At 37.8% G+C, this 27,830-nt stretch overlaps 2 protein-coding genes across 4 annotated transcripts; one reads left to right on the top strand and one right to left on the bottom strand.

Annotated features, from left to right (window-relative positions):
• Window positions 1-1,490: 1,490 nt before the first annotated feature.
• Window positions 1,491-27,827, bottom strand: LOC145908197 (uncharacterized). Of its 3 annotated transcripts, none has more exons than XM_082995415.1 (17): window positions 5,945-6,075; window positions 5,680-5,889; window positions 5,417-5,536; window positions 5,150-5,350; window positions 4,934-5,059; window positions 4,609-4,666; window positions 4,380-4,503; window positions 4,037-4,212; window positions 3,892-3,979; window positions 3,530-3,624; window positions 3,328-3,446; window positions 3,196-3,268; window positions 2,941-3,109; window positions 2,589-2,767; window positions 2,421-2,514; window positions 2,104-2,186; window positions 1,491-1,998 (listed from the first exon to the last, which is right to left on the bottom strand). In XM_082995415.1, exons 1-17 carry the CDS (start codon window positions 5,989-5,991, stop codon window positions 1,861-1,863), a joined length of 2,100 nt encoding a protein of 699 aa, XP_082851541.1. In that variant the 5' UTR covers window positions 5,992-6,075; the 3' UTR covers window positions 1,491-1,860. The 3 variants fall into 3 exon arrangements, with proteins under 3 accessions (XP_082851541.1, XP_082851542.1, XP_082851543.1); XM_082995416.1 differs by having other exon boundaries at window positions 5,680-5,820; window positions 5,945-6,071; XM_082995417.1 differs by lacking the exons at window positions 4,037-4,212; window positions 4,380-4,503; window positions 4,609-4,666; ... (3 more) ...; window positions 5,680-5,889; window positions 5,945-6,075 and adding exons at window positions 25,096-25,271; window positions 25,384-25,532; window positions 25,881-25,936; ... (2 more) ...; window positions 27,359-27,521; window positions 27,766-27,827.
• On the top strand, window positions 8,784-13,747 carry LOC145908635 (uncharacterized). Its single transcript, XM_082995952.1, has 17 exons — window positions 8,784-8,927; window positions 8,985-9,203; window positions 9,284-9,403; window positions 9,464-9,670; window positions 9,868-9,978; window positions 10,150-10,204; window positions 10,299-10,422; window positions 10,597-10,772; window positions 10,836-10,920; window positions 11,271-11,362; window positions 11,416-11,534; window positions 11,619-11,676; window positions 11,770-11,938; window positions 12,170-12,345; window positions 12,420-12,519; window positions 12,667-12,755; window positions 12,817-13,747. Exons 1-17 carry the CDS (start codon window positions 8,881-8,883, stop codon window positions 12,955-12,957), a joined length of 2,088 nt encoding a protein of 695 aa, XP_082852078.1. The 5' UTR covers window positions 8,784-8,880; the 3' UTR covers window positions 12,958-13,747.
• Window positions 27,828-27,830: the final 3 nt, after the last annotated feature.

Here is a 27,830-nt window from a genome sequence, read left to right as displayed (position 1 = left end):
CTTCACAATGTAATAGTTGAATGGCTCATGTATTGGACTTCACAGAACAATTGCGATTCTGGGCGGGTGCGCCACTATTTAAGACCGCATATCAGTAATTATATTAAAATAGTTTTGCCCGCGGGGAATGCCCGTCTTGTACTCCTGCGTCATAGATAGTCTCAGTTCCGTCACAAGGCAACCGGTGATGCGTTGGGGTCAATTTTCTGGTTGAATGAGCAAGAAGTCACGTGGTGTAGCCAGGGCGATTTTCAGCGTGTTTAGTGCAGTTTTAGTGCATTTTTTGCTCTTCTCAGTCAGTCAGACGTTTGGTGCAGGGTGCTGTGAAAAGTTTAGTTGAAAAACCACCAAAATGTTCAAGGGGATGTAGCTCAAAATTGAATCACAGAAGTATACCTTAATTTGTGATTTTATGTTAGGCCCGCCTCTTGGCTATGCAGTAAGGTGAAAATTAGTTGCAAGATAGTTGCTTAAAGCACCACCTAGGGGTCTTTTAGGCCCCCGATTAGTCATTATTTTAGCTAAATTGGCTGCAAAAAAATGTAAGATGGTTTTGCGAAAAAATGAATCACAAAAACCTCATCCAATTTGCAATTTAATGTTGGCCCTAACCCTTTTCTACGCAATGGCAAAAAAAATTGTCACAGGAAAGTTGCTTTGGTTGCCCCCTGGGACTGTTTTTGCTATCCTATAGGACAAAAGATCCTCCTGGAGGCTCCTCAGATCCTTGCTGTGTTTTGGCGGATGCAGCTGCAATCAATTTTTTTTCTCTATGAATAGTACCAGTAGATCTTCATGGGTCACTGACCACAGGAATTGTTGTTGGCAAAAAAGCAAATCACTCAGTATGGGTATTAATGGTGATAGCCTTCAAAACTAGATTTTTGGGATTTAATACTGATATGCGGCCTAAAGACTTCTTTGAGGTTCGCCAGCAACAAGCCTTGACGTCGTACAAAGTCGCGATTCTGAAATCTACTCTTATCGCGTATATCTCAGTCACAAAAAAAGGTAAAAGAAAGTTTAAATTTCAACGTTAAAACTAGAAAAATAGAGCATTCCATTACCTTGTGATCCTAGGATATGCTGTTGATTTATACACACCACACTCACCATATATTTGTTAATTATTAACAAGCTCAATTGTCACATAAAGTACATATGTCAGTGTTCGGCGAATACGTAATACTAAAGCGCATGCAACGGCTGTCAACTGCGGTTGGGATTTGGTGAAATTTAGGATGATTTGGACAATGTTTTTAAAATCAAAGATCACAAACACATAGCACCCCATGCAGTGTTGGGTTGTTTTACGACGCTGTTTCGTCTTTAAATTCGTTTCATTCAACTAATCTAACTCAACAATATATTTCTGCCCCTAAGCTTGCTATATAGATGTTTTTTTGCTTAGTACACGTTGTTTAGTATGTATACTTGTATGTGGATGGAATATTGCTGATTGTTTCAATGTTTTATTGATTATTGCTTGCAAGCAGCCAGAAGAGTCTGGTACACACAAATTTTATCGCATAAGTTGAACTGTAAGAACACACGAAAAGTAGATAAAATTATTGTAGACAATTTACAGCGTCAGGTCTTAATAATTAACAGTCTGAAAAAATTTTTACAACACATATTCCTTTGCAACTTTGCCTCTTGATATTAAAATTACAACACAGTGAAAAATCATTACACTTTCTACAAAAAATATTTTCACAGTCTGAATTGCATGTAACAATTTGAAATAAAGATTTTAAACGGCGCTTGCACGTGCAAAATCAGTATAGGAAAATTCAAACAGAATTTAATCAATTAATCGCCATCACTACTTTGTATTCACACAATACATGTCGAGATCATTTAATTTTCATCGTCTTGAGGCTGAAAGACGTTCGAATACGTTGGGATAGGGAACCGAATTTTATATCTCAGTTGGGTCCGTGTCCACGGAATTGGTTCTTTCAACTCAGCCATTTTAGCTCGAACTCTCGTAAGAACCTAAACACATAGGCTACCATCAGAACATTTGTGATGAACACAGATAGTGGCAATCATATTTAAGGCGAGTTGGTTGTTTAAACAAATAGTATCAAAATTTCTTGCCTGCGAAAGATTTGCGTCTGGATCATCTTTCGTCACAGAGTGCAACGTTTTGAAAAAAGTCGATTCTCCATTATTCCCTTTACCTGTATATTCCAATATTAATTCGGCGAACGCCTTTTTCGTAACAGTAGGAAATATTCTAGTATGTATGCTTTCTAAGGTTACGAAAAAGGCGTTCTAGTAATTTTGCATGTGAACTAAATTTTCATGGTCTCGACAGCATTTTGCACATTTGACCATTTCACATTCTTTCCTTCGACAATATAGAATTGCCTAATAATATCAGCATTCAGACACACTTAAGTAGATAATCATACCTGCAGAAGAGTAGGTAATCATAATGTCAGCTTCTGGGTGAAGTGCAGTGCCCACTGCACCGCTGTCGGTTGCTTCTCCTTTCTTTTGATATTTCTGTGCATAAAACCAGTAGAACATACTTAACATTTTTGTTGTTCACTTCACTGCTTCTCACTATATTATTTTACCTGTACAAAGAACAGTTTTGGACGTTCCAGCAAACAGCCATGAATTAACCCGACAACTTTGCCCAAGTCATAAGATTCATTTTCATGCTGCAAATAGCCAAACTTGTGTGTTTTCACATCCTCAGATACAATAGCGCATACAAAACAGCGGTTTTTCTCAAAATTTTCGTCAGTAGTCCCTGCAGAACAAATAGTCCGCAAATATTTTTCGTTACTCACATCGCCAAAATACTGTATGGTGCAATTTATTGTCGAATTCCTCAAAACAACACCACAAAAAGTTTGAAGAAAAACGTTAAACTTAGTCGGATGTAACCGTGCCGCAAATCGATAAGCTTATGCCAATACTTACATTTTTTAACTCTGGCGATCACGGAATTAACTGCGTTTTCATTTTTGGGGTATTTTTGAACAGGACTGTCGTCGCCCGAGTAACTGTTCAAAGTTATAATTTCACTTTTCGTGAATCCCCAGCAAGAAGCAACATTTTTGATGTTTTCAATGTCGTTTTGATGTTTCTTCTAAATTTGCAAAGTGGTCAAATGAAGATTTAAAGCTTCATGTAGAGCACAAATTTATTTAATACAGCAATAACAACAATTTATACCGCATCGGCGATGATTAGGAAAAGGCTTTGCTGATGATCGGATCGGTAAAACTTTTGTCTGAGGGGTTCAGGGCTAAATGAAATTTTTCCGTAAGAGCACTGCACATAATCTCATTGTATAAATGCTTAAACCTTTCTATTTTTGTTTTGTTTTCGAGCATAAGTCGGACCTCCTTGGTCAACCAAGTTGTACATGAAGCTGTGCATTCTTGTAGTAGCTCCGGAAGTCTTTTGTTGATGTAGGCAACCACCTTTGATAAAGGGTTAATATATAAAACGTCGGATAGGTCAAGAATTTGTTTGGGGATAAGATTTATCAGGTTTACGTCCTCACTTGAACTATTTCAAATCCGTTGTTGACTTTTATACTTTCGTCGAAACAATAAATGAAGTGGGATCCATGCTCGGTGTTCCGATAAGCTACCTCGCCTACATCAGTAAAATGTACTTTGTTGAGGTTAAACTATACACCAAGTCAAAATCTTTACAAAGTGTTTAAATGTTGTTTGTTGTCTTTCGTTCGACGTGCTAGGGTTGATGGTGCGCATACTTCTGTTAAGCTTATATTAGTTGGGTCTGTGTTTGCATAAACACGAAGAACAGAATGCTTTGTGTTGTGCTGTATACTCGTTTAAAGATTACATTACACATAATAAATCCGCACCAAAATTTGTGTTAGTTACATTACATAGGTACCTTCTACTGTTGCAAAACATAGAAGAATATCCTTCTGGCCAGGATCTTCAACAATTGCTTGACTGCTATCACCGCCACCTCTGCACGCCTAATATAAGAATAAGAATAGCATTATTTTGGATAGTATATGCTGTGTTTTTATTACCTGCACAAAAAACAATTTAGGCAGACCATCTAGATGCATTTGTTTGTTGACCAAACTGGTAAGTTCATCCAAGTTGTAAGTTTTTTCATCAACATCGTACAAGACATGGTTTGCGTCCCCGTGGCTCAATATAACACATATAAAGCATTGATGAGACGTCTTTGCCTTTTGTAACTCTGTAATTATTTCAGGATGGCTGGATAAAAATTCTTAATATATGTTGTAGTGACCGGTCATTTTGTGATTTCGTTTTCTCGAGATGAAATGACCCTCCTTTTAAAGTGTTTTTAACTTTTACTTAATCAATGGTTGCTTTGCAACAAACAATAACGAAACAAATTACGTTTTTCGAAATTTTCTTTGATTTCCTTGCTTGCTTGATTTTGAATCATGTTTGGCGTCAAACCAAGTTCTTTTGAAATCCTTTTTAATTTTGTCACATCTGCCATAGTTCCTTTTCGATTTCTCTAAAATACGTACATCTTTGAGAAACTGCAGGTCACACCCTTGCGCTTTATTGACAATGGCGAAAGTTTGTTGGCATTAAAACAAAAACGAGCTCTGTTGCTCACCGTCTGGTTGATAATCACAAAAATTCCATTACTTTCACCTTCGTCGTCAGATGAAAATCTGTTATTTTAAACGATACATTATTCGTTATGTTGTTTATTTTCTCATCTTTACTTTCTTATCAGCTTTTTGAACTTAGTTTTACTCGCTTACGCGCACATGGTTTGTTTTATTATTTGTTTTGCTTAGCGCACAATTCGCAATTTATTTGATACGCTCAAATATATTTGGTTGCATGACAGACCCAAAGATTGACCAAGATGCGGGTGAGCGAACGTTTACATACCTTACAATTCACCAATTGTTAAAGTTAATAGCACAAAATACCCGTGGTATTCTTCCTTCAAAATACTGCCCAAACAACACGGCAAACTATGGTCGTGGGATTTCTTTGAAGATTTTTGGGATTCGAGATAAGTAATCATGTTCCTTTTGCCAGCCTTGCGATAAAACCTGTAATAAGTCATAGACAACGAACAGAAAAAGCACAGGAATTTCTAACCAACACTTTGCCGCTAAGAATATATAACAAATAGTTTTTACTTGCGTTTCTCAGTTTCGGGTTGGTTGCTTTTGGGAACTTTCTTTCCTTCCATCAAAAGGACAGCTTCTACCGCTGCCTTTTTGTAAACGCAATGGAGTTCAGAGTGCTGTGTGATACAATCCATTGTTTCATCTAAGAGGTGTTTGGTAAGAGGGTGTTCATCACAACAACACTTGTCAGCTGTGCACTTTGTACAGGGCCTACAAAATAAATATAAACCACTCACCGTCGAACGCAGCCCTCATATACCACACGACTGTACTTACTTCTTGCCGTACTCTTCCCGCAACTTGAATATTACGCAACATGGCAAAACTTCGCTCTCCACTCTACACGTAGCAAGAAACCAATCCTTGGTACGATTTAGTGCTTTCGTTCTAAAAAATCTACAAACAAAGGTCTTACGCTTCGAAAAAAGTCCCATTTAAATAGTTGTTATTGAGAGGACTGCAGCCCCAAGATCAATGTGATTTGCAATTAAATTATGATTTGCTTTGAAATAATTATGAGAACATATTTTATTCAATACTTTTCTTCTTCGCAATCAACGTCTGCCAATTTTTTTTGCTCCACTTTGAGATTGGCTTTTACTGCTTCCAGCTTATATACATATGGTAGTTCCTCATGATCAGTTATGCATTCATATTGGTGATCCTCCATGAATTGCTTACTTAGAGGATGTCCCATGCAACAACATTGATCAACAGTGTTCTGGTTTTGGCAATACTCGCAACCATTGCTGTTCAAAGCAAAACATTACACTTACGAAAATACACGACATATGTTTAGGGTACCTTAAACCGTGGGTTTCCTTCAAGTAAACTTTGCTACCTTCATCCATGTTGAATAATTCAAGAAAACCTCTTAGCAGAGCTTTAGTCAAGGCTGTAAATGTGGTGAAGTCCTTTCATTGGTTTCCTCTCCGACTGGTAAAGCGTACTTGGTACATCGCTGATATGAAGCTTGTTATTTGCTCTGCGGTAATTTTTCGTTAAACTTAAATATTTGCGCCTACTTATGTTGGAAAACTTGCATTTAAATGAGTATCGGTTCAACACAACAGTTTCGTTCGTTCAACATCAAATTATGTATTCGGTTAGGTAAAAGTTTTTCGAATGATTTTGACTTTTGGCCAAAATATGCCAAGATGCAAAATTTTTCGTGGAAATCCTGAATCTTCCAAACCCCAACATAGAATTACAGTTTTATAAAGCCATGCAGCAAATATGGTCAATTATACTCGCCAATAAAATATGAATGCAATGTAATTTTGATTTTTTACAATGTTCAACAATAACTGAAAAAGAGCCACGCTCATGTGCACCTGACATAATTTAGGACTCACTACTTCGAACATCGCTGTTAGTAGTGCAGGTGATTCGTTGTAAACATTGTATAGTTAATGGGCAAACAGCGCTGAACTCGAAATAACAATTTAACTACCCTGTTGTGAAACTAGCTTTGTTTGAGTTCGAGGTAAGTTTGCCCATCAACAGAACACCACAATTTGTCCTTGCTCTGAACCTCACAATGTTTACGAGGCACTCGACACAAACGCGCCATTAAAGTTTAACGTACAACGATCACCTCGTCTCATATTGGAGAACTAATTGAGGGTTTAATCTCGTTGTTGGTACAACTGCAAACCAGAAATTCCCGTATCTAGTCAACAACGATTTCAAGTCTAATATGGAAACTAATAAAATGTTAAGTTATCATTTTTCAACCCCATCAAGCAAACGTAAAATAGCTGACTTAGCGCTTAAATTAATTTCTGGTTTAAAATGCTACTACATTCTTAAATGACAAGTCGCAAAGGCTAGGTAATGTAGAAATTGAATTTGTTATACATGGCCTTGAAAGCGTCGTTAAAAGCAAACAATGGTGAAACTGTAATTTCGGTATTAAGCAAATATTTGATGGTTGACGCTTGTAGGGGACAATTCTGTGCAATAATGTAAAGCAAAGTTGTAATGACTTTGAAAGCTTGCATTCATCTTGCTTTACAAGCTCAAGTTTATTGCAAAGGTAAAGTTATTCTACTTTCCTGTAGTGTACTTTGCTTCTAAACTCCTGCTGGAGGTGTAGTTTAATGTGTTGAGCAAATCAAATAAACTACTTAAACTCCAACCTAATCATCATTTCGATGGTGACGACAGCGATAACATATGTACATCGGCAAAACCGGATGGATCCGATTAAAAGACCGAAAGCTGCCTGAAAGATGTTGAGTTGGCTTAACATTCTGTCGCACTTAGACACAGAGTTGACATTTACACAGCCCGGTTTCTGGAGAAGGAGCTGGACCACACCAAACACATCTCCCATATAGCGCTTCACATCCATAAGAGCAGAGTATGTTTCAAGGACAAAGATCAGTGTATGTATTTTCCCCTTCGTGTACAACTTGTTGTAACTATTGCATCTCTCGCGTTTTCACCCATCACGTGACGTCACAAGCGGAGTTAGCGTGCCCTTGTTCCTTTCTGGGGTTTTGGTTGTTGTTTGGTATATGTTTGATTTTCTGCGTTGAACTCTGCTGTACTTTCGCCGTAAAGCAGACGAAACGTCGGTTGAATAAACTCAGCCATGTTGAGAATGCCAGCATGGTCGTTGCCAAGTGCACTGATAAGATATGATAAATCTAAGCAGTGAATGGCATCCCACAGGCAGTGTGCTACTGATACTGAAAAAAACGCAACCTATGTACTGTAAACCACAAACAATACAGAAGATTGATCTGTGGGTTGCAAATTTTGTCAGGAAAAATACAACGTAAGGTGGGCGTTTATACAGTGGGTGGTAGCGCTGGGAGCATAATGCGTTTCCGCACACCGTGTGTTTTTCCCCGCACACAATTGCAATAACAAACCAGCATCCTGAGCATTTCGTGTTTCAACCACAGTTCCGAGTCGCATTGCAACCACGTTCTGTATTGCACAGTGGTAAAGCCATGCCATGGGCAGGTACATTAAGTTAATATTGCGAGGGCTTTCTCGTGAAGAGTTTGTCAGATGTCAGCTTTGAACAATTCTTTAGAGCCGCAGACAGGTCGACTAGTGTCAAAAATGATATTTTTCTACTTTGGTAAATATATAAAAAGGGTCCAAAGTGTTTTGCAAACATTAAAACAAGTTAACGTTTTTAAACCAATGTAATTTTGACAAAAACACAACTATTGCTTTTTGATTTGCATGACTATAGTTTATCAGGTAAATTTGGGATCCTACAGTCGTCTGCAACAAGTGACATTTGTACACTTTTGTTTTCCCCGCACACAATTGAGAAAATTAAAATGGGCATTAATATATTGTTTCTGAAACAAATCAGAAAACCATAACCCTACCAAGGCATGTATACCACAGACATTACGCAGTGAATTGTACGTAAAAGTTGAAGCCACCAATTCTCCGGCAAACTTGCTTTTGGGTCTTGTCTCACAACAAAAACACAAGGCGCGCGTGTGTGTTTGTTTGAGGCAAGATGAATGGTAAGATTGAAACTTAGCCGCACCTGTACACAGGATATGCGTCAGCCATATCAAAAGACGATTAAATCATTTAAAGCCAATAATGCGACGTGACGTTTTGTGCAATGTTATTTCAGATATTTATGCGCTTTGCAGCTGCAGTTGTTTACTTTAGAGCAAGTATTAATTTGGTATCTTGTTACCGTTTTTTCACCTGAATTGCTTCGATTGTTTACAAAAACGGCACAAAGGCTGTCAATAATGGATCAAATTGATGGCCAAAATCAGACAAAAACCAGCGGTTTTTAGTAAGTAATTTTTTTGTTTAAATTCTTGTCTTTGTTATAAAAAAACTTTTGCATCAGCGATTGCAAATATTGCAACAATAAAAACACGGTTGGTCAATGTTGCTGCTTGCTGGCACACCCTCTGACTGAGCAACATATTAAGGATCGCAAGTATGTGTGCCTAACTGAGCATCCAGAGCTACCGCATGTGTATAAACTGGATGCTATAAGAGCTAATCTTAAAGCAGAAGGAAGCAGTTTGCCGGAAATTAGTGATACGGAGGAGGATAAATACAAGTAATGTTCTAATTTCTGTATATCAATTTTTCTTGAAATGACGTTAGTGACAACTGCGTCGAGCAACAATTTTTTAATAGATTTTTCTACGAAAAAGCGCTGAAACGCACCCAGGCATGGTTTTTCGGCACATACACTGATAAAATCGAAGGTTTACCATGTTGCGTGATGTCAAAGTTGAAGGAAGAGTACAGCAAGAAGTAAGTGTGTGTATTAATACGTCTGCATTTACCGACGTTAAGTGGTTAATACTTTTTCAGTTTTCGCTCTTGCTCGGTTTGTACGGAAAACAGTTGCTGTTGTACTGTACATCCTCTTACCAAAGAACACCTCGATGAGACAATGGATTGCATTGTCCAACATGAGAAACTGTTGTACGTCTACACGGAAATAGCAGTAAAGGCCAATCTTGTAAGAGATCAAGAAAATTTTCCCGACAAGACGAAATCAGAGATCGAGAAATGCAGGTGGGTTGTCGTTTCATCCTTAAAAAGTGTTTTGTAACATCCAACAACGAAAAAAAAATCAAACTTAGACATAACTAGAAAACATACATTATGATATTACCTGTACAAATTCTCTATGTTATTAAGTAAATATGCCCCATTTAGGTCAAAATTAGCCTACTGTTGCGATCCAGCCTGAAAATTTTGTTTTGTTATAGGTTTTATCGAAAAGCTGCTACAAAAAGCCTGTTTGCATTTTTTAAACCCAATGAGGGTCCCAAAAGTTTACCTTGTTGCTTGAACAGGACGTTAAACGAGGAATACCCCAGGTATTTTTCTGTCATTATTGGGTTAATTTACTGGTAAAATAGAAACTTGGTTACACATGTAAGTATATTTGACGAAGTTCTGTTTTAAAATTAGATTATGCACCTATAAATTGAAAAATAAAGTAACGGAAAAACATGTTAATGTAAGAATTGTCTTGCAAAAATACGCAGATTTACTGGGGATGAAGATCAAAGCAACGGAATGTTTGTGATCATTAATCAAACGGTATGACCATGTGCTCATACATTCTACGTTTTTGTGTCAACCGACTTCTTTGAAAGCAAGCAACGGATATTTACTTGATATAATATTTTTGCAGAGAAACCGAAGAGGTACTGTGGTTGATGTAAAAAAATTGCAAAGGATTTCTAAGGATCTTGGGTTTACGTCTTACCTGATACAAAATAGAACGAGCGAAGACATCATAAGAACTTTTGATACACGTACTTAAACAAAACTGTGTTTATGTTTATTGTGTGGTGGCTTGTTTCTTTTAATATATACAAACTGCTTTGGATAAAGGCTGTATCCCAACCGCAAAACATAAGTTTTGAAATCGAACTATGTTTTAATGTGAATATCTTTCAGACATATCCTCTTCGTGTTTGTCGTTTTAGAGTTACAAAAGGCGAAGATGTCTCATCAATGCTTTATATCTGTTATAATGAGCCACGGAACTGAAAATCATTTGTTATGTGATGTTGAAAATGAACTGTACGACTTGGCCGAACTTACCGGTTTAGTTGATAAATATCCTCATTTAGACGGCCTGCCCAAATTGTTTTTTGTACAGGTAATAAAATTAAACATATATGGTATGATTGATATTATATATCAGTGTTCTTTTTTGTGTTAGTCTTGCAGAGGCGAAGGGACAACGTTGGATCTTGTCGATGATCCTGGGCAGAAAAACCTTCTGTTGTGTTTCGCCACAATCTATGGTGCCATAGATTATAAAATATTTGACAAAAAAGGCAAATAGCTATAGGACATTTTTGATGTCGAAAATTCCACGCAAAGTAAATGGCGCGTTTGGTAAACAATGTATTTTTTTATATCTAATTGTGGCAGGATTTAAAAAGACAAACACGATCACGTAAAGAAAAATGTACTATAATTGCTGCGACACACTTAGCCCTAGGTGCACAGACGTAATATTTCTGTTAAAATTACACTTTCCTGGTATTTAACATAAATTTATCACAATTTGTGAGTAATTGTATACAATCTGCTGCTGGTTGAATTGTTTAAAAATGGTGTCTACATTTGGAAATGTATCTTATCGTTTAAGGTGATTTGGCTTTTCTGACACAGGATGGTTCTTACTTTATTCGATGTTTTGACGAAGGCTTAAAAGCCAAGAATGGATCCGAAATTATGCAGGTAAGTAACATACCAAAAACGTTTTCCAAAAGGTTGCAATTTTCAATACAAAGGTGGTGGCATATATAAACCAAAAGCTACCGGAACTAAAAGAGCATCACACTCCTTCATGTACAACATGGCTAACTAAGAAGCTTCGACTAAAGCTTGCCAAAAAAACTGAAATAGAAAGGTAACTTTATTACCGTTGTTATTGTTTAGTAGCCTACTTTGAATGAGTATTTTATTGACTTACTGCTATTTTGATTTTTTACAGTATTGACACATACCCACCTACTCACAAACGAAGCCTTTTCCTGATCATCGCTGATATGGTAAAACTTTTTGTTTTGCTTATGACGTAATTAGTCAGTTATTTTGGAGCGTTAATTCGTAATTTGAACCTTTTTATATTGACAATGTAACAGAGCAAGCATCAAAATGACATTGGCAATCTCAAAAGTATTGCTGATTGCTGGGGATTCAAGAAACACGAAATTAAAATTTGGAGTGGCAACTTTAATTCTGCCATTTGCACATCAAAACATACAATGGATAACAATGAAAATAACTCCTTCATAAAAAAAATACAAAAATGTAAGTGATTGTGGGCATTGGACTTTGTTTCATATCAAATTGATATTGTCATGCAATGGATTTGCTTGTCCAAACTATTTTTACACACGTTCTCGGTTACAAAACAAAAGTATGGGTGCATAGGTATGTATAATATACTGAATAACCTACTTGTAGACTTTTTGGGTAGTAGTAGTAGAAACAATTTGAATTGTTTTGCGTACAAAAGGGTTAAGATTAAATGTTGTGTAGGGGCTTTTGCCGACGATTTCGAGTCAAATCTTTGCGTCGTATGCGCTGTTGTATCTGAACCTGTAAAATTGGACAAGTTTAAGCTAACACATAAAGGTGAAAGCTTTAAATTGGGTGAACTTGTCAGTTTGTTTCACGGACGTCTGGAAGAACGCTCAAAACTGTTTTTGGTACAAGTAAGTCGTGTTTTATTATACAAAACAGGACAACTACAAGAAAATGGAATATTTTTTTTGCTTTAAATTTTCAGAAATATTCGGAATCAAACCTGAAAAAGGGAGAGGCTGCAGACAGTTTGGGAACAAAATTGCACGTTGCCGCTGATATAATGATTAATTATTCTTCTGCAGGTATTATATCAAAGTATACCTCATTTATTCCAAAGGTTGCGGTGTTGGGTTTTGCATAATGCTTGTGGTAATAAAACAGAATCAGACAGGGGGCCATTACCGGGTTTCGCATAGTATAGTTTACAAACGTTTTTTGTTTGTTTTTAGGCAAAGGACAGAATGGAGGATCGGCTTTTTTTGAGACGTTGCTCTCTGTGTCAAGGGAAACTCCAGGCGTTCAACATTATCTTTCACAGGCAAGAACTAATTGCCTTACGTGCGAAATATGATTGTATGTATTGTGATGTTTTTGTTTAGATTCTCACAGACGTTAGAGCCAAGATGGATGAGCTAAACGAACCAGTACCATGGACAAGAACTCAACTGAGATATGAAGTTCAGATTCCTCTTCCACTGTATGAACAATCCGAACAAGCAGAAGCAGATGTAAACGAATAATTTTTAGCTTTTGCAACGATGTTGTCTCTTCTCAAAAAATCTTATTATCAAACATTACTCAGAATGTAGATTTATTACTTAAAAACGTGTCATAATTTAACTGCTATAATTGCTATCCAGGTATGATTGTATGCGGTGTGTTTGATTAAAAAAAGTAGTTGAAAATTGCTTGAATATGTGGTGTTTTTGGTCACAACATTCTAAGCTGTGCGTAAGTGTTACAACATCAATTAAAAAACAAAGTTTATTACGTTCAAAACATGAACGAATACCTAATAAAATCATATTAAACTGCGCCTACATGCAATACTCAAAAGTTTTAAAATTGCGTTCACATTGGGGGTGTGCCAACACAGAAAAGCTTTGGATCTGGACTGAAGCTGGCTGCATAGTTTTGAGTTTAATACCGCAAACTTAATATAGGGTATAATGGTACCTTTCTCACCTGAATGGCTCCGATTGTTTGTAAAAAATATTTGCGACCGGATTGGATCGCTGTAGTTTTACTATCGTATGCTTTTACGTGTCAGTTTTTCCTGTCAACGCATTTTTTCCTTAAACTTGTATGAAGACTTGATCGCCCTTTCCCTCTATCTTGATTGCTTGGCTGACTCGGCGTTCTGATTCTAGATTTCATAATAACAGCACCCCTTCATGTAAAACTTCAAATGAAGTTTCAGAAGTTTCAATTTTGATTATGAAATTGTGTTGGTTTGCGCCAAGTGATAAAATGTAACTCTGTTTAGTAATCCAGTTGTTAACCTTTTGTTAATGTAAATTTGTATTAGTTTGAACGCTCTGACATGTGTGTAGCGAATTAACCGAATCTGAGGTATTGTAAATAAATTTGGTTTAACAAAATGAGTGCGACAGGATACTTTAAATGAAAAGGCGTATTACAGTTACATAAAAAGAAGTTAGCTTGTCTGGCAACTCACACAAACGTGACATAAAAACACGAAAAAAAAAGTGTTCATACGTCATAAGGCCCATCCTTTGTATTGGAATACAAACGTGAAAATCCATTTACTTTCGTCATAACAAGACGTCAATCAGAACAAATACCAATGGATACGTTTCTCATGTAACGCATAGCTTAATGTAGAAGCATGAGATCCGGAATCACATAGCATATAGTTATAGTATCATTTGGCTGTGTGAAACTTTTGTCTGAAACTCAGACGGAATTTTGGAGATACAAGTTGCAAATTGCTGTCCCATACTTTAAATATTCCTATTGTATATACAGATATGCATCAAGGTCGTTAAATCAATCTATTGTTTCAAAACGGACAGCGAAGTGCGCAAGAAATCAGGTTGTCACGGCCGTTTTACTAGTTTGGTAAGTTTTTGGTGATACACTGTTTCATTGTTAATTGCTGATCGAATTGCAACAGGAGTCTGAAAAGGGAGATTTGGCGTCACATGTAAAAACACGTGTTGGGGTGCTTTAATGGATTTGCTAACGTGTCTGGGTTAAATTGGGGAGATTTTGACCGATAAAAATTACTATCTAGGCAATGTCGGACAAGTGTTCGAATCCGGACCTTCGCCTATTCCGGATAGATTTGTGGGTCATATTAAATCGGGTTTAAACGGAATTTATGTAAATAAACTTTTGGTGTTGTGGGTCTGTAACACGTGTTGTTGAAACTGTGTTCCTACAAATAAACTATACCTTCAAAAGTTAAACAAGGGATCTACAGCGTCTATTTTGTTTTCGAAAATAAACTAGATATCCTACTTATCTTGTATACAGTCAATAGTTTGTGATCGGCACACATTAAATTTCAGAACATCTAGCGACGTTTTTTTTAAACAAGGTTGTGTAGTGTGTATTAACATTTTGTGGTCAAGGTGACGATACAGTATACGCAGGAAAGTCGTACTGTGTTCAGAAACTTCACGTTGCAAACTGGAAATTATGCATCACCGACAGACTTTTTGAAAATCATTATAGCAAGCAGTTTGTTGGTGTTAATTCTGCCGAACAATAGAACAATGTATTTTGGATTAGTCATCACCTGTACGGAGCACACGATAAGCATAACGTGTTATACTGATGCCGCTACGGGGAAGGAACACAATAGCGACGGAAACTGTTTGTCATTTTACGGCAAGCAACCATTCAGCCCTACTGCCTGGATAAGCAACCTATACTACAGTCCAGACGCATTTGGCTTGGGTGAGGTAGGTTGTATTGTGGTGCTGTACGCTCGAGAAGCAATCTAGACTAAAGGACCAGTGGCTCTCGACGTGGGGCGAGATTTTGATGCGCAATTTATAATTCATATAGCATAGAAAGCATTGAAATGACTTTGCAAAAACAAACGCTTTTACGACATGTAGTGGTTATGATTGGGCCTGAGTTTTTTGAAGACAAAAGTTGGTACAAGGATTGAGAACCACTGGTCTAAACACTCGTAAAATATAAAGTACATGTAAGACCTAAAAAGATACCACAATTGTATTTAGAGGCAAACATCAATGCTTGCTTGGGCAACTGATTGGATACCAGACGAAATCAGTCCTAGAAATTTCTTTTAATTCTGGGGCAATGTAAATGAAAGTTTGTATTGTGGAAATCTCCTGATAGCTTTAAGGCCAACAAAGACTTACCAACACATTGATGATGCCTACAAGCACAGGTGAAATGTACATGCATATATCAGTGTCAAAGAGAAACCTAGTGGCAGAAACGGCATATGATTCTATACAGGGGTTGCTTGGGGCAATGTGAGTTGTTTTTTCCCAGGCCTGCGTTTGGTTGCTGATTTTGGTGGTTGCCATTTGGGATGCCTTGACAATTTAATGGATTGTTGATTTTCTTTTACTAAATTACAAATGGTAGCACTGCTTGCATATCATATAAAATACTTTTTTTGCTGGTATTTATCTGAAACAAATAATCCAGTTATACCAAATGGAATGGCCTCGCTGTCCTTACCAAAAGTATTTTGTTACACAACCTGCGTAATTTATGAATGTGAAAGCTTCTTCCCTAAGCGTGTAACATTCGTTGACAATATTTTGTTTATAGTTGCACAGGATCAGTATCACAGACAATTTCCAGGGAGGTTATTTTGTGACTCCCTTGATTCGTGATGAATATGAAGGAAGTTTTAACTTTTTGCGTTTTCGCTGCGCTTGGAATTACATCTTGCCAAGGTTTCATAAAACCCTTTTTTTTAAATTTAGCGAAAATTTTACCGCCACCTAAAGTATTATTATAAACGTTATGTAATAATTAAACAATGTTTGGTAATGTAAGGCTCTTCTGGCAGAACAGAAAAACTAGTTCGGACGACGTTTCGGTCGTTATTCAACTGACCTTCATCAGGACAAATGAAGTACAGCGCATAACACGGCGATAAATAGTCCTAGCAGCATTAGCAACAAATTATATAAACAATGTTGTTCTTTCAACTATTTTCAACGCAAACTTTTAATATTGTAAATCAATCAGATGAAATACGTAAATTGGCAGCCTCGGATATCAAGTTACCAAAAAAACGTTTTTAGCATGCAACGAACCGGCAGCAACTACGGCAACTTGTCTGGAAGCCTACGTGAACCAACTTTGCAACGATCCAGTCCAACAAGCCATTTGTCCATTAGCTTGCAGATCGGTGGAATGTGCATCTAGTAAAAACAAATTTAACACGAAACCTTACCTGTTTTGTATTTGGCTCAGATACACTTTGTTTGTGTCAATATATAACGTAACAGTTGTAGAATTTACTTTCTCATTCAGTCTATGGTTTCATACCAAAACCTCACTTTCGACAATGTTATATTTTTTTACATTCTTTTCCTTCAGAGTGCGCCGTCAATGTCGCTCATCAACAAATATGTGATGGTATCCGTGATAGTGGATTTTGTTCCCATCCTGTCTATTACGATGCGTGTTTTGGAACTTGCAACCCGATATATTGCGATCGTGAGTCACCATTTACATTTTGCGTGAAGTCTTACTTTCAAAACAGACGGAAAATTAACCAAAAACCTACGAATTCAAAAGATAATAGAAATATTAAAACTGGGGTTCGCTTTCTCGCGCAACATCATCAAAATGCAAGTTAAACACAACAAAAGACCTGTAATAATTATCGAGCTGCAGACAGTAGTGTACTATTTGTTTTAACCGGTAACGCCGCACTGATGACAGCTCAAGGAATAAGAAAGTGATATTTCCTCTTTTTACTGCATGCAAATTACCACAAAGTATTTCTGCAGAGACTCTTTGCCCCAACCCTCCACCAGTTGCAGCGAACGGAATGGAAATTCTAAATGTGGACGCAACCGTTGGAATAAAAGTGAGATACGTGTGTGACAGTGGATACAGCGTGGTTGGGCCACAGGAAACTGTTTGTCAATCCAACCACACTTGGTCACCCAACATGGCACCATCATGCGTCAAATGTAAGACATATCTCAAACCTCTTTATATGTATATATGCTATAGCATGGCGGCTACTAAATTTTAGAATTATAACATATACACCAGTTTCAAAAATCTTCTTTCAAAAAAGGTTTTCCCGAAAGCAATTGCAATCAAACCTGTTGCTGTATTCTCTTTAGCTTGTCCGGTTCCCCCGACTTCAAACCTTCTCACCGTCGATTCAAGCCCCCCTCTTATCGAAGGCTCCACGATTACCTACAGATGCAACGACCCTCTGGCTGAGACCATAGGACAAGCTACCAGTACTTGCCAGCAAGATATGGCTGGAATGCTTAACTGGACTCTGGCCACACTGCCGACATGTGATACCTGTAGGTTTCTGGACTTTGTTGTATTTTTAACTCTGAAACAGTCAGAAGTTTCCCGTATGGCACTGACTAAGGGAAAAGGTGAAATTTAATCGTTGGTTGTACTGCGGGGCCGATATTTGTGTCTCAAAGCTGATCACTGGCTGTTTCAAAACAAACCTGTTGGCCATATATTTAGCTGATTGCAAATACATGTGTCTGTACGACACTGCTGTAAAATTAATGATAAAGTTGACATCACCATACCACAAAACTAACCTGGATTTTCCATTTGTCAATTCTCCACTGCTTTTGTTATAACTTCAAGCACAAAGATGTTATCCCCCACCCCCGGTAAGAGGCGACGGAACAACCCCTGAGTTCCGGATGTAACGCAATGGCGAGCAGGCAACATACCAGTGTGATCTGCACCGTGAACTTGTAGGCGAAGCAACGATCGTATGTAACAGCTCTACGTGGAGCCACGGTGCACCATACTGTGTACAAGGTGATTGTAGAGTACCGGTAACACCAAGAAACTGTGCTTCTTGTTGAAGAGTTACTGATTTTAAGGCATTTTCACTTGACACGAAACCGTCTCCTGCAACTTCATGTTATTGACAAAAAAGGAAAAACATTTCAGATTATTTAACATTTTTGATTTTTGGCAGTTTGTCGTGACGTAGTGTCTCGAGCTTCGTGTGATCTGTACGTGAATCACAATAGGTGCAACTTGCAGAGCCACAAACCACGAGCAGAATTGGATTGCCGAAAAACATGCAACCACTGCACCAGTACGTAAACCTTTTTTTCGTTAACTTTAAACTGTATTTGCAAAATAACATGATTGGCAGTGTGAAATTAAAGCCATTTATCTAATAAAACAGCGATTTAACGTTCTCTATATAAGCAGCATCGATAAAGAACAAAACCTGTTCAAGATTCGTGGCCAGGATAATTAGTGCTCAAAAAAAAACTACACCAGGATTTGAACCCAGGGTGTTCTGGGCACGAATCCCGATCAGGTTTTCTTCTTTGTATATGGGTCGGACGCTTGAAATAAACTGCATTCAGATTGCACAAACGCGCCACCTACCAGCGAATTTGTCCAAGTGAATGGAAGCGGTCCTTTCGTACAAGGTGACAATGTGACGTATTCGTGTCCTGGAACGTTGATCGGATGGCAGGAAAACGTGTGTGCTGGAAACAACGTTTGGGTCCACCCTGCTCCTGTATGCGACAGAGGTAAAAGCTAATTACAACATCGGTTTAGTGAAATATTGCCAATTTTGGTTTACTTTTCATGAGCATTGTCAATAAAATATAATAAAAACACTCAGTGTTGATCAAATAAAAATGCTCTTGCAGATTGTGTTGGTTTGCCGACCGTGCCAGAAAATGGAGGGCACGAGCCAGCGGGTACGAGTCACCCTCATGGAACTGTTGTTACTTATACTTGTGATCAAGGCTACGTTCTTCAAACGCCAGTTAACAATACTTGCTTGAACAACGCATGGACCAGTCCATTACCGGGAAGATGTCTTGTAGGTTGGTATCACCAGTTATTAAGTAACGTGTTTTAGGCTCGGAGCATCCAAACATTTGTACATCAGCCACACTGAATAAAATTGGTGCCCCAAAGTTCTAAGCAAACATTAAGCTAATAAGCAAAGTGGGGCCACTACTTTGAATTGTGTAAGCTGCATACAGATGGCGACCTATAATGTCTCATAAGTGCAGACGTTTGGTCAGCAAAGTCGTATGATAGTCACACCAGCTGCACTGATGAGACCTTATCGGTCGAATTAAGCTAATAATTTGCCATTGTGGCTGCCAGGAATATTATACTGTTTCAATGCTGTTTCAAATTAGTGTTGTATTTAAACTATCGTGTTGCCTTTTACCTGGATTCCACGTTTTATCCGTGCCAAATTCACCAAACACAGTGGTTAAATAGCAATAGCTTTTTTTGACGACCAGATCTTGTGTTATTTAACACGAAAATAAAATTAACTATTTTTCAGAAAACGAACAAAAAAAAATTAACAATATTTATGTTTGCCAGACTGTGGACAACCTACAGCTAATGTTGGCCAAACCATAATGGTAGGGGCCACCACGTTGGATTCTGCAGCAGTTATAAGATGTAATAATCCCAACGAAACATTGGATTATGATACAATTTTCTGTCTACGTTCGGGAGTTTGGGGAAGGGGTCTTTTTTGTGACAGCTTGCCGAATGAAGGTACGCCGATTGTACAAGCATAAAACTTTTTTTAAGCAACCACGTTTGACAAACCATTTAACATGTTAATTTTGGGGGTGTCGCACCATAAACGTTAAAGATTTTTGTATAAAATATTACAAAAACCATGGATTCCACAGCATCAAAACTTTTCTTTAGTTCACTGTTTCGCTTGTGTTAAGTCATTGAAGCACCTTTATTAGTCGTGTGTATTTGTGTGCAAAAATGAGCCAATAGTTGGCGGAGTGGAGCGTCTTCAGTTACCACATGCGCTTATGAGAGCTGATAGGTCAAAACAGCGTGAATAACGGCATGTAGCTTTTTTTAATTGATTTTTTCGTGCCTGTCTATGTTTATCATTACCAAAAAGAAATGTACTAAATGGGAAGAAACACCTTTAGTTTTACAGACCTGTGGGACACCACTCCACAACATCACCCATACTACTACCCTACTGGACGACAATGGTGTAATTTACAATTGCGCGGACCCCGCTTATGGGACATTTGGTGAAACATATAACGTATGCGAACAAGGCGTATGGAGTCTAAACGAACTACCGGAATGTATTCCTCAACCTCGTGGATAAACGGAACCCTTTTCGTTATAAACCTATCAACGACATAAAGATTGTTCCCATAATACTCAGACGTTTTACTCAAAACAAATAGAAATATTAATTTCTCTAATGGTGTTAGATTTGCGGGGTTTTTCTGTCAAAAAGGAAGAAAAGCAAAACAAAAGACAAAGCTCATCTTTAAGCCTTGAAAGAATTTGTTCAACTCTAAATCAAGTGGAAAGGGTAAAAACGAGATGAAGTGCTGGTTTCCAACAGATATAGGTGCGCAGAAACTCGGAGAGGGGCGTAACACAAAAAAAACATATCGAAAACACAGAAAAAAGTGAAAAGTGTCGCTTCGATAAAAGGAAACGCGTGATCATATTCAAACAGAGTGATAGAACGGCGAAAATGACCGTGTCTGTACAGGCGTTGCATTGACAGGAACCAAGTTTTTGCTGCTATCACACAACGTAAACTTACCACACGGCCGTGTACGTCCGGGAAGCTGTTGGTAATCAATCAATGCAAGTGTGAGATGGCATTTTTAGCACGACGTAAAATGTCTTTGGGCGTTTCAACGTAGTGCAAGCTTCTGAATGAATTTCAATGCAAAAAAAACTTGTTGCCCGTTTGACATCTTTAAAATTCGAACTTAGAACATAAAGTCATTCAGGTGTCCTAGATTAGACTTGTATTTATAATGAGTAATTGGTATTGGTTGTGAAACAAGGAATTTGAATTTCGCAAAATTCCGCGCGTAACAGTGCTTCACCAAACGTCGGGTGAAAACAGAAACAATAGGCGCCGTTGTGCTCTACTAAATCATGGCTAATGCTTCTGTAAAACAACAGCAAGCCGAACATTTGAAATATATTATTGTACCAAGTGAACAAAATTCTTTGTTTGTAAGTGAAACTTGATTTTATTCGAATCGCTTGTTGTCTCTGTGGCTAAGACTTTAGCGGAAAATACTACAACGTTTTTAACAGATGACTCAGGATTATTTATAGTATCTTCTTTGTTTGTAAGGATTCAAGTTCGCGTTAACACTTAATCGGACCAAGAAAGCAATAAAACCTGGAATGGTTAAACGTACAGGCTCAAATTTGTGTAGTAAAATGTTTTTTATTTGTTTTGAGGTATACCTTCACAAGATAACATACTATAAACTTAAATTTTCCGAAATACTCATAACCGACCCAAATCTTCTAGATACTTCTTTCAGAAATATACATGTCATGAGATTTTATGAATACCAAGCAGGATTACGATAAATCTAAATGAGCTGTATTTCCATGCACGGTTGTCTTTTTATATCCTGATTACATAATTCACGTTCGGTTTTCCTATAGCCGGAATTGAAGTCAGGTTTTCTTCTAGGTGTATGGGTTGGTCGCTGGACCGAAGTTGCCAAGAAATTGTACAATGTATAAAATCAAGCGTGGCGCCGCCGCCTGGGCGTAAGTGTATTTTGCCGCAACGCGGTAACGCGAGAAGAAAACAAGACGGAACTACACACGCGACGACCACACGAAACGGTGAAACCCGGACAACGCAGGGCGGCTGTTGAGCGACCAACAGTTTGTTTCTGTTGGCCGAAAGCAGTGGATCGAAATACGTGAAAGCATGCGCGTGAGTCTGGGATTTGGTTTATTGCCCTGAGACAGCAACCGCCAAGCAGAGGTTACTATTCCTCCAAGCTGCTGTTAGCTGCCTAAGCTCCACTTGCAAGTAAACAAGTGTAATTCTTAACATCGTGTCACGGTTTGCGGGCAAGGTAAAACAGCGGGGGATTTGTTTAGCAGCTCGCCTACATTGAGAGATGACATAACGACTGCAGCTACAACAACAAAAAAACAACAACAACAACCTAAATTAAACGTACTTCGACTAAATAATCCGCACAACTAAAAGCAAACCCCGCGGCTGTGTTTGATATAAGCTCCCGGAAAGAAAGTATCCGAAGTCGGACGTTGAGTAACTCAGATTTGAGTACAAGAAACATAAAAGAAACAGGTAAAGAGGCGGCGGAAAATTGGAATGCACGGGTTTCGTTAAGAGCGGACAACGTGCTTGGTGTTCTTTTTTTTGCAGGCGCGAGCCGGGTTTCACACAAACAAATGGCCATTGCACAAAATCGGAACAAAAAAGGATGAGAAAGGAAAGCGCCAAGCAAGGGGGTGGCGCGAATGCGGTAATGTAAACAAAGAAACAGCTATTCTTATGTTTTACCTTCTGTCGGGAACTGCACGGTGGTCAGCTGCGCGTTTATGGAACTGAAAATGGACACGTGTCTAAAGCAGAGTACGCGGCAATAAATAAGTGCAGTTCGTTTAGATTGGGTTCGCTTATAGTTTGATTAGTCATCTTCACCATTTAAAATCTCCTTTAGTAACTGTATCAGATTGGTGAGGCCGAATATGTAGCCATGGTCAGGACCGTCGTGTACAAAGGAACTGTCCATCTCCCTATGAGTTGACTTGGCAAAGTCGATCATACGAATATCAACGCGTACACAGTCCTCTTGTTCTCCTGCAGGTGCCTGGTCAACCTCGGGGGTCTGCTGTAGGTCCATTTCTCGATGGTTTATATCGGTTTCATGGTTTGTGGCCCCGTCGTACATGACCAATAACGAACTGGAATAGAACCTGTTCGAAAAAGATTTTCGCCTTAGTAAGTTGGCAGGATCATAATAGGAAAATTCGGTTGTGTACAGTATGTAATTAGTTGATCATTTACTTTGCGCATTTCGCATTGACAATGATTGTGGTTACGATCGAAACGTTTGCTAATGAATTGCAGAGCAGTTATTGGGCGATATTGTTTGGCCTAAAAAGGTAAATATGATTTATTGATCCTCCTACGCAAACCTGAAAATTACCAACGTTGAAAACATACTGAGTCATATTATTGGGTTAATATTGCTTATGCATAGTAATAATGTTTTAATATTATCGACCTTTGTGACCGTCCAATAAAAAATAGTTCAGAATAACAACCGAAATAGCGTGTAATGTGGTTCTACACTTCTTCACAAACGTTAAACTACGTAAAAAAAACAACACGGTAGAAAACAGTGGCGCTCTATTACAATACCTGTATGTTCCCAGTCGTTGCAAACTGTCACGTATAGATTTTAACCGCTGAAGAACGGGACGCAAAAGCTCGTGTCGCGTGCGGTATTTGTCCTGAAAAAAGCGACGAAGAGTGGAACGAAGGCCAAGGCGATCCAATTTGCGCCCATAGTATTTGTCCAAGCAGTAAAAACTGTCATTCTTCGATTCGTAGACCTGCGATATTGGATAATGTGGTAAGTGTTGGTGGTTGTCTTACAAGTGTAGCCTGATAAATACGGTGATAAGATAGGAGTGGTGGTTTACCCTAATGGCGCAGATAGAGTTTTGCGCTGCTCCGGGCATGCGGCAATTGTTGTCAACATTTTGTGATTATAACATGCATAGTGGCTGCTTCCTTCGTTTATAAAAACAGATACCCAGAGGTCATGGTGGTGTTTTTTGCTTGTAAATATTGAGTCATCACAAAAAATGTTATGTTCTTAGATGCATTGTTGCAAAAGTGCTACATGAGAGGCTAAATGTTCTTTAGTATAGAGCAGAATTCTCCTTTGGCCGATAACAGTTTAATTAAATAAACACGCAGCCTATATGTTGTATAGAGACCTTAAACTTGTATGTGAAAATGTGTCAGAAACACATTTGACACAAATGCCACAGGGTGATTCATTTCTAAGCAGGTAAATATTAAGTCCCAACAAAGATAATGAGCGTACCAGATCCCAGGTTTGATTGCACTGTTCCATGTAATTAGGAAATGGCATTTGGACTAAGCCGTCGCTATGCTACCATGTTTAAAGGGTGACTTTGTTTCGAACATTCGAAGCAAGTAATTCAAAACAGCTAGTCATCGTAGATCAATTTGATGTATATATCACACATATACTCAACATGATATGGCACAGTTTCATGGAATGGACGGAAATAACAGAATGAATATAAAAGGTGATATAAAAGGAGTGAGAACAATGGCCAATTGTGCTTTAGGGTACAAAGATCCTGGAGAAAGTTCAGTTTAGGACTGTGATGTAATTTGATCACACTGAGATGCACCAAAGCACAAACACAATTTACCACCGTTGAATGGGTTGTAAAGTTGATGAATGACACCATCTGGTGATAGCCACTGACAATACCTTACACACAACATCTATTAAGATAGTGATCTGTATTAGTGCTAACACCTATACACTACAGGCACATGTAAACCTGTCATTCTAAAACGTGACACCAAGGTGATGTTTTAACATGCACAAGGGATATTTAAAGCCTGCGTTATGTGCACGACTACTATCACACATGCCAAAGCAAGCTGATTTATTGCACTTTGCAAAGAGCCCACAAAGTGTTGATGAGTCTGTGGTCAAAACCAAGGTCAAAACAACGCAATGGCACCACCTATTTTAACTCCAATGGGACCAGGCTTATCTGTTTTAGTAGATTAGGGCAAAATGTTTGGTATCTACCTATGTATGGAATATTCAATAGGTTTTCAAAGCAAGTTTTACCTGCATGCCCGAGAGCCTCACACCCAGTTGCTGAGTTGTAGTTTTTGCACTTTTCATTTCATGGTGAATTTTCTTATCCTCGTCATCGTGGTCCCCATGTATCCGTGTACCCATTTTTAAATCCAGGACACATGGCTTGCGGAATTGTGACGTAACATTTTCCAGAAGGATAAACTCTAAAAGACATATCATCAAACTGTTAGTCTACAGAATGAACAGCAAGATTTTAATGCTTCAGGAAGCTGGGTAAATTAGGCAACACATTGAAAGTGTAAACAATGTACTGACGTTTCATCACTCGTGGTTTGCTTTGTAGCTGTCTCTGGAGGCCTTCCCGATAAACTTTAAATATCCAGGGATTGACTGCGGTGCTTTCTGTGCTTTTTGAGTGATGCTGGTCCTCTACGTACATGCTGCCAGTCCGACGTATTTTAATTCTAAGCACAAAAACAATATGACAAATGTTTATTGCTGGGCTATTTAAATTATTGACATATTTTTTTAAGGTTAAGAACCTGCTTCAGTAATTAAATATGAATGTTACAAAACTGTAGGACATTAACCCTTGTTGCTTTATAGTACTATAATATTATTATTATATTGTTACTGCAAGTTACATATATATATCACAAGTTTTACTCAACAGTAAAAGAGACATAAATTGAAAGAAACAAATACAAATGAATTTATGATAATAATTAAATTGGAAATGTTTTTTGTAAAAACATAACAAACAATTTAACATGCATGTACAGTGAGAAATCCAAAATGGAATTAATATTTACCTATTAAAACTGTGGACTGGTTCTCCCTCAACACTATCACTGTTGGAAACATCATCCTGATGATGGTAAAAAACAAGCTCAATAAAGGAGGTTGTGTCAAGTTCTGCACACTAATTAGGTGATGTGGCGCTTGTGAGAAGCAAATATTGAACCAATGGTTTTACCACAGGGAACCACTGTAGCAAGTGGTTTGTTTTCGCACGTATTTCATTTGTTTGCCATAGACACAGAGATAAAGTTTCATAACTTAGGGCCATACATGCCAAAAACAACAAAAAACTGTAACATTGGTCATTGTGTCATGAGTATTTTTCATCCATGTTAATGTACAAGGCCAAACGTTGCAAAAACACTTTCTTTGTAGTTAACACACAAGTATGCCTACTTGGTGGAAAATAAAATGAAAAATAACAAGGGAATGGCATTGATCACCAATTTTTATGGGCTGATTTACAAATACTAACTAAGGTTAGACTTGAAGGTTATATGAAGTCTGTGGTATGAATAGAGAATCTACATACTGTTTTTCCAACATGAATACAAAATCAGAGTCTGTGGCAACACCGAGAAAAAAAAAAAAATCTAATGACAAATAACAACAACAGTGATGTACCTGTTCTTCCTCGCTGCTATCTGTGGAAGTATCTGCATCATAATCTGATTTCTCGATCAAGCTGTCTGGTTCATATGGATAAGCTGTGAGAGTCACATATCCATCTGGCGTTTCTTCAATGTTAACATTTACCACACCTGAAAGCACAGTTTTGATATCAGAGAGTTGATTTTATGACAAAATATACAGTATTGGCTTTTTGCCATGTGCAGTTGTGGTTAACCACTTAAGAAGGCTTCTCTTGCCTTTCCATGTGTAAAAATCAATATTATTGGTTTCATAGCCCAAACAGCCCAGCCAGTTACATAACAATATCTAATGCTGCTCACAGTAAATATATGTTTTTTGTTTGTGCCGTTTGTAAATTTACTTTCAGTTACACTAAAAGGAAATCAACTACAATAAACACACAATAAAACATACAGCTACCCTAAACACACACAAGTACTTGAATATTGAAAAAATAATTTTCTTTTAAAAGTAACATATTGCTCTGATACGTTTAAAGAGTGGCAAATTTCCCAAAATGTTTGACATGATACATCTATAACTTCATACATTTTCAAAAAAAAATTCATTTAAAAAAAAATATGACATCATTTTTAGTAAAAGTTGGAAAATGCTTGCCTTTGTATCTTGGTGCAAATTCTTTGATATCCTGAGGAAGTGACTTGTAGAAAAAATGTTCACGGTAGTTCAAAGGTTTGCATACTGTGGTTGCATTCAAACACATCATTGTTGCACGGCCAGAAACCTGATATAATAACAATATTGTATCAATAGGTTCCAAAACTTCTTCATTTTGAAACAGTTTAACTTTATTTTCACTTATAAAATCAATAAAATAAATGAAACTCTGTCATACCTGATGTACAAATGGTTCCAGAGCAATGCCACGTCCATATGAAAGCACATCATCATTTCTCAAGTTTTGTGTGCGACTCATAATCACCATATCGCAACTTAGGACATTTGGTTTGGATTTGGGCGATAATCAACAGCAACAAAAATCAAAACAAAACATAAAACTGAAACACAGAAAAGTCACGGCGTAAAGTTTTGCCCTGAGGCGCTCAAGAAGGCTCGTCGGAAAAACCAACCACCATATTACGTGAATGCTATAAATTGTTACCAAACAAATGCAAAAATTGATACAATACAGTTGTTACATTTTGTTTAAGGATTTTGAAAATGCCCAAAAGAGAAATTCTACAGGCAAAGTCTCACATATTTTGTATTCCTGTTTAGTAATTTGAGCACCATTTATCTAACCTGCTCAGCCTGCTGCAATGCCAAACCACAAATTGAATAATGCACATCGCATCAGATAAAAGTCT

Source organism: Ascidia mentula, chromosome 7 (assembly GCF_947561715.1).
Source record: "Ascidia mentula chromosome 7, kaAscMent1.1, whole genome shotgun sequence".
NCBI classification, from domain to species: Eukaryota; Metazoa; Chordata; class Ascidiacea; order Phlebobranchia; family Ascidiidae; genus Ascidia; species Ascidia mentula.
The sequence above is the reverse complement of the archived record's forward strand: the minus strand, read 5'-3'. Positions and strand labels throughout refer to the sequence as shown.

Bases quoted from the DNA above. Each gene is read 5' to 3' on its own strand.
- LOC145908635 (XM_082995952.1), top strand. From the start codon at position 8,881: ATGGATCAAATTGATGGCCAAAATCAGACAAAAACCAGCGGTTTTTA. The intron at 9,404-9,463 runs GTAAGTGTGTGT...ATACTTTTTCAG, and splicing joins AAGGAAGAGTACAGCAAGAA to TTTTCGCTCTTGCTCGGTTT. The intron at 10,205-10,298 runs GTATGACCATGT...ATATTTTTGCAG, and splicing joins TTGTGATCATTAATCAAACG to AGAAACCGAAGAGGTACTGT.
- LOC145908197 (XM_082995415.1), bottom strand. From the start codon at position 5,991: ATGGATGAAGGTAGCAAAGTTTACTTGAAGGAAACCCACGGTTTAAG. The intron at 5,351-5,416 runs GTAAGTACAGTC...TTTATTTTGTAG, and splicing joins CGGGAAGAGTACGGCAAGAA to GCCCTGTACAAAGTGCACAG. The intron at 1,999-2,103 runs GCAAGAAATTTT...CTATGTGTTTAG, and splicing joins CAGACGCAAATCTTTCGCAG to GTTCTTACGAGAGTTCGAGC.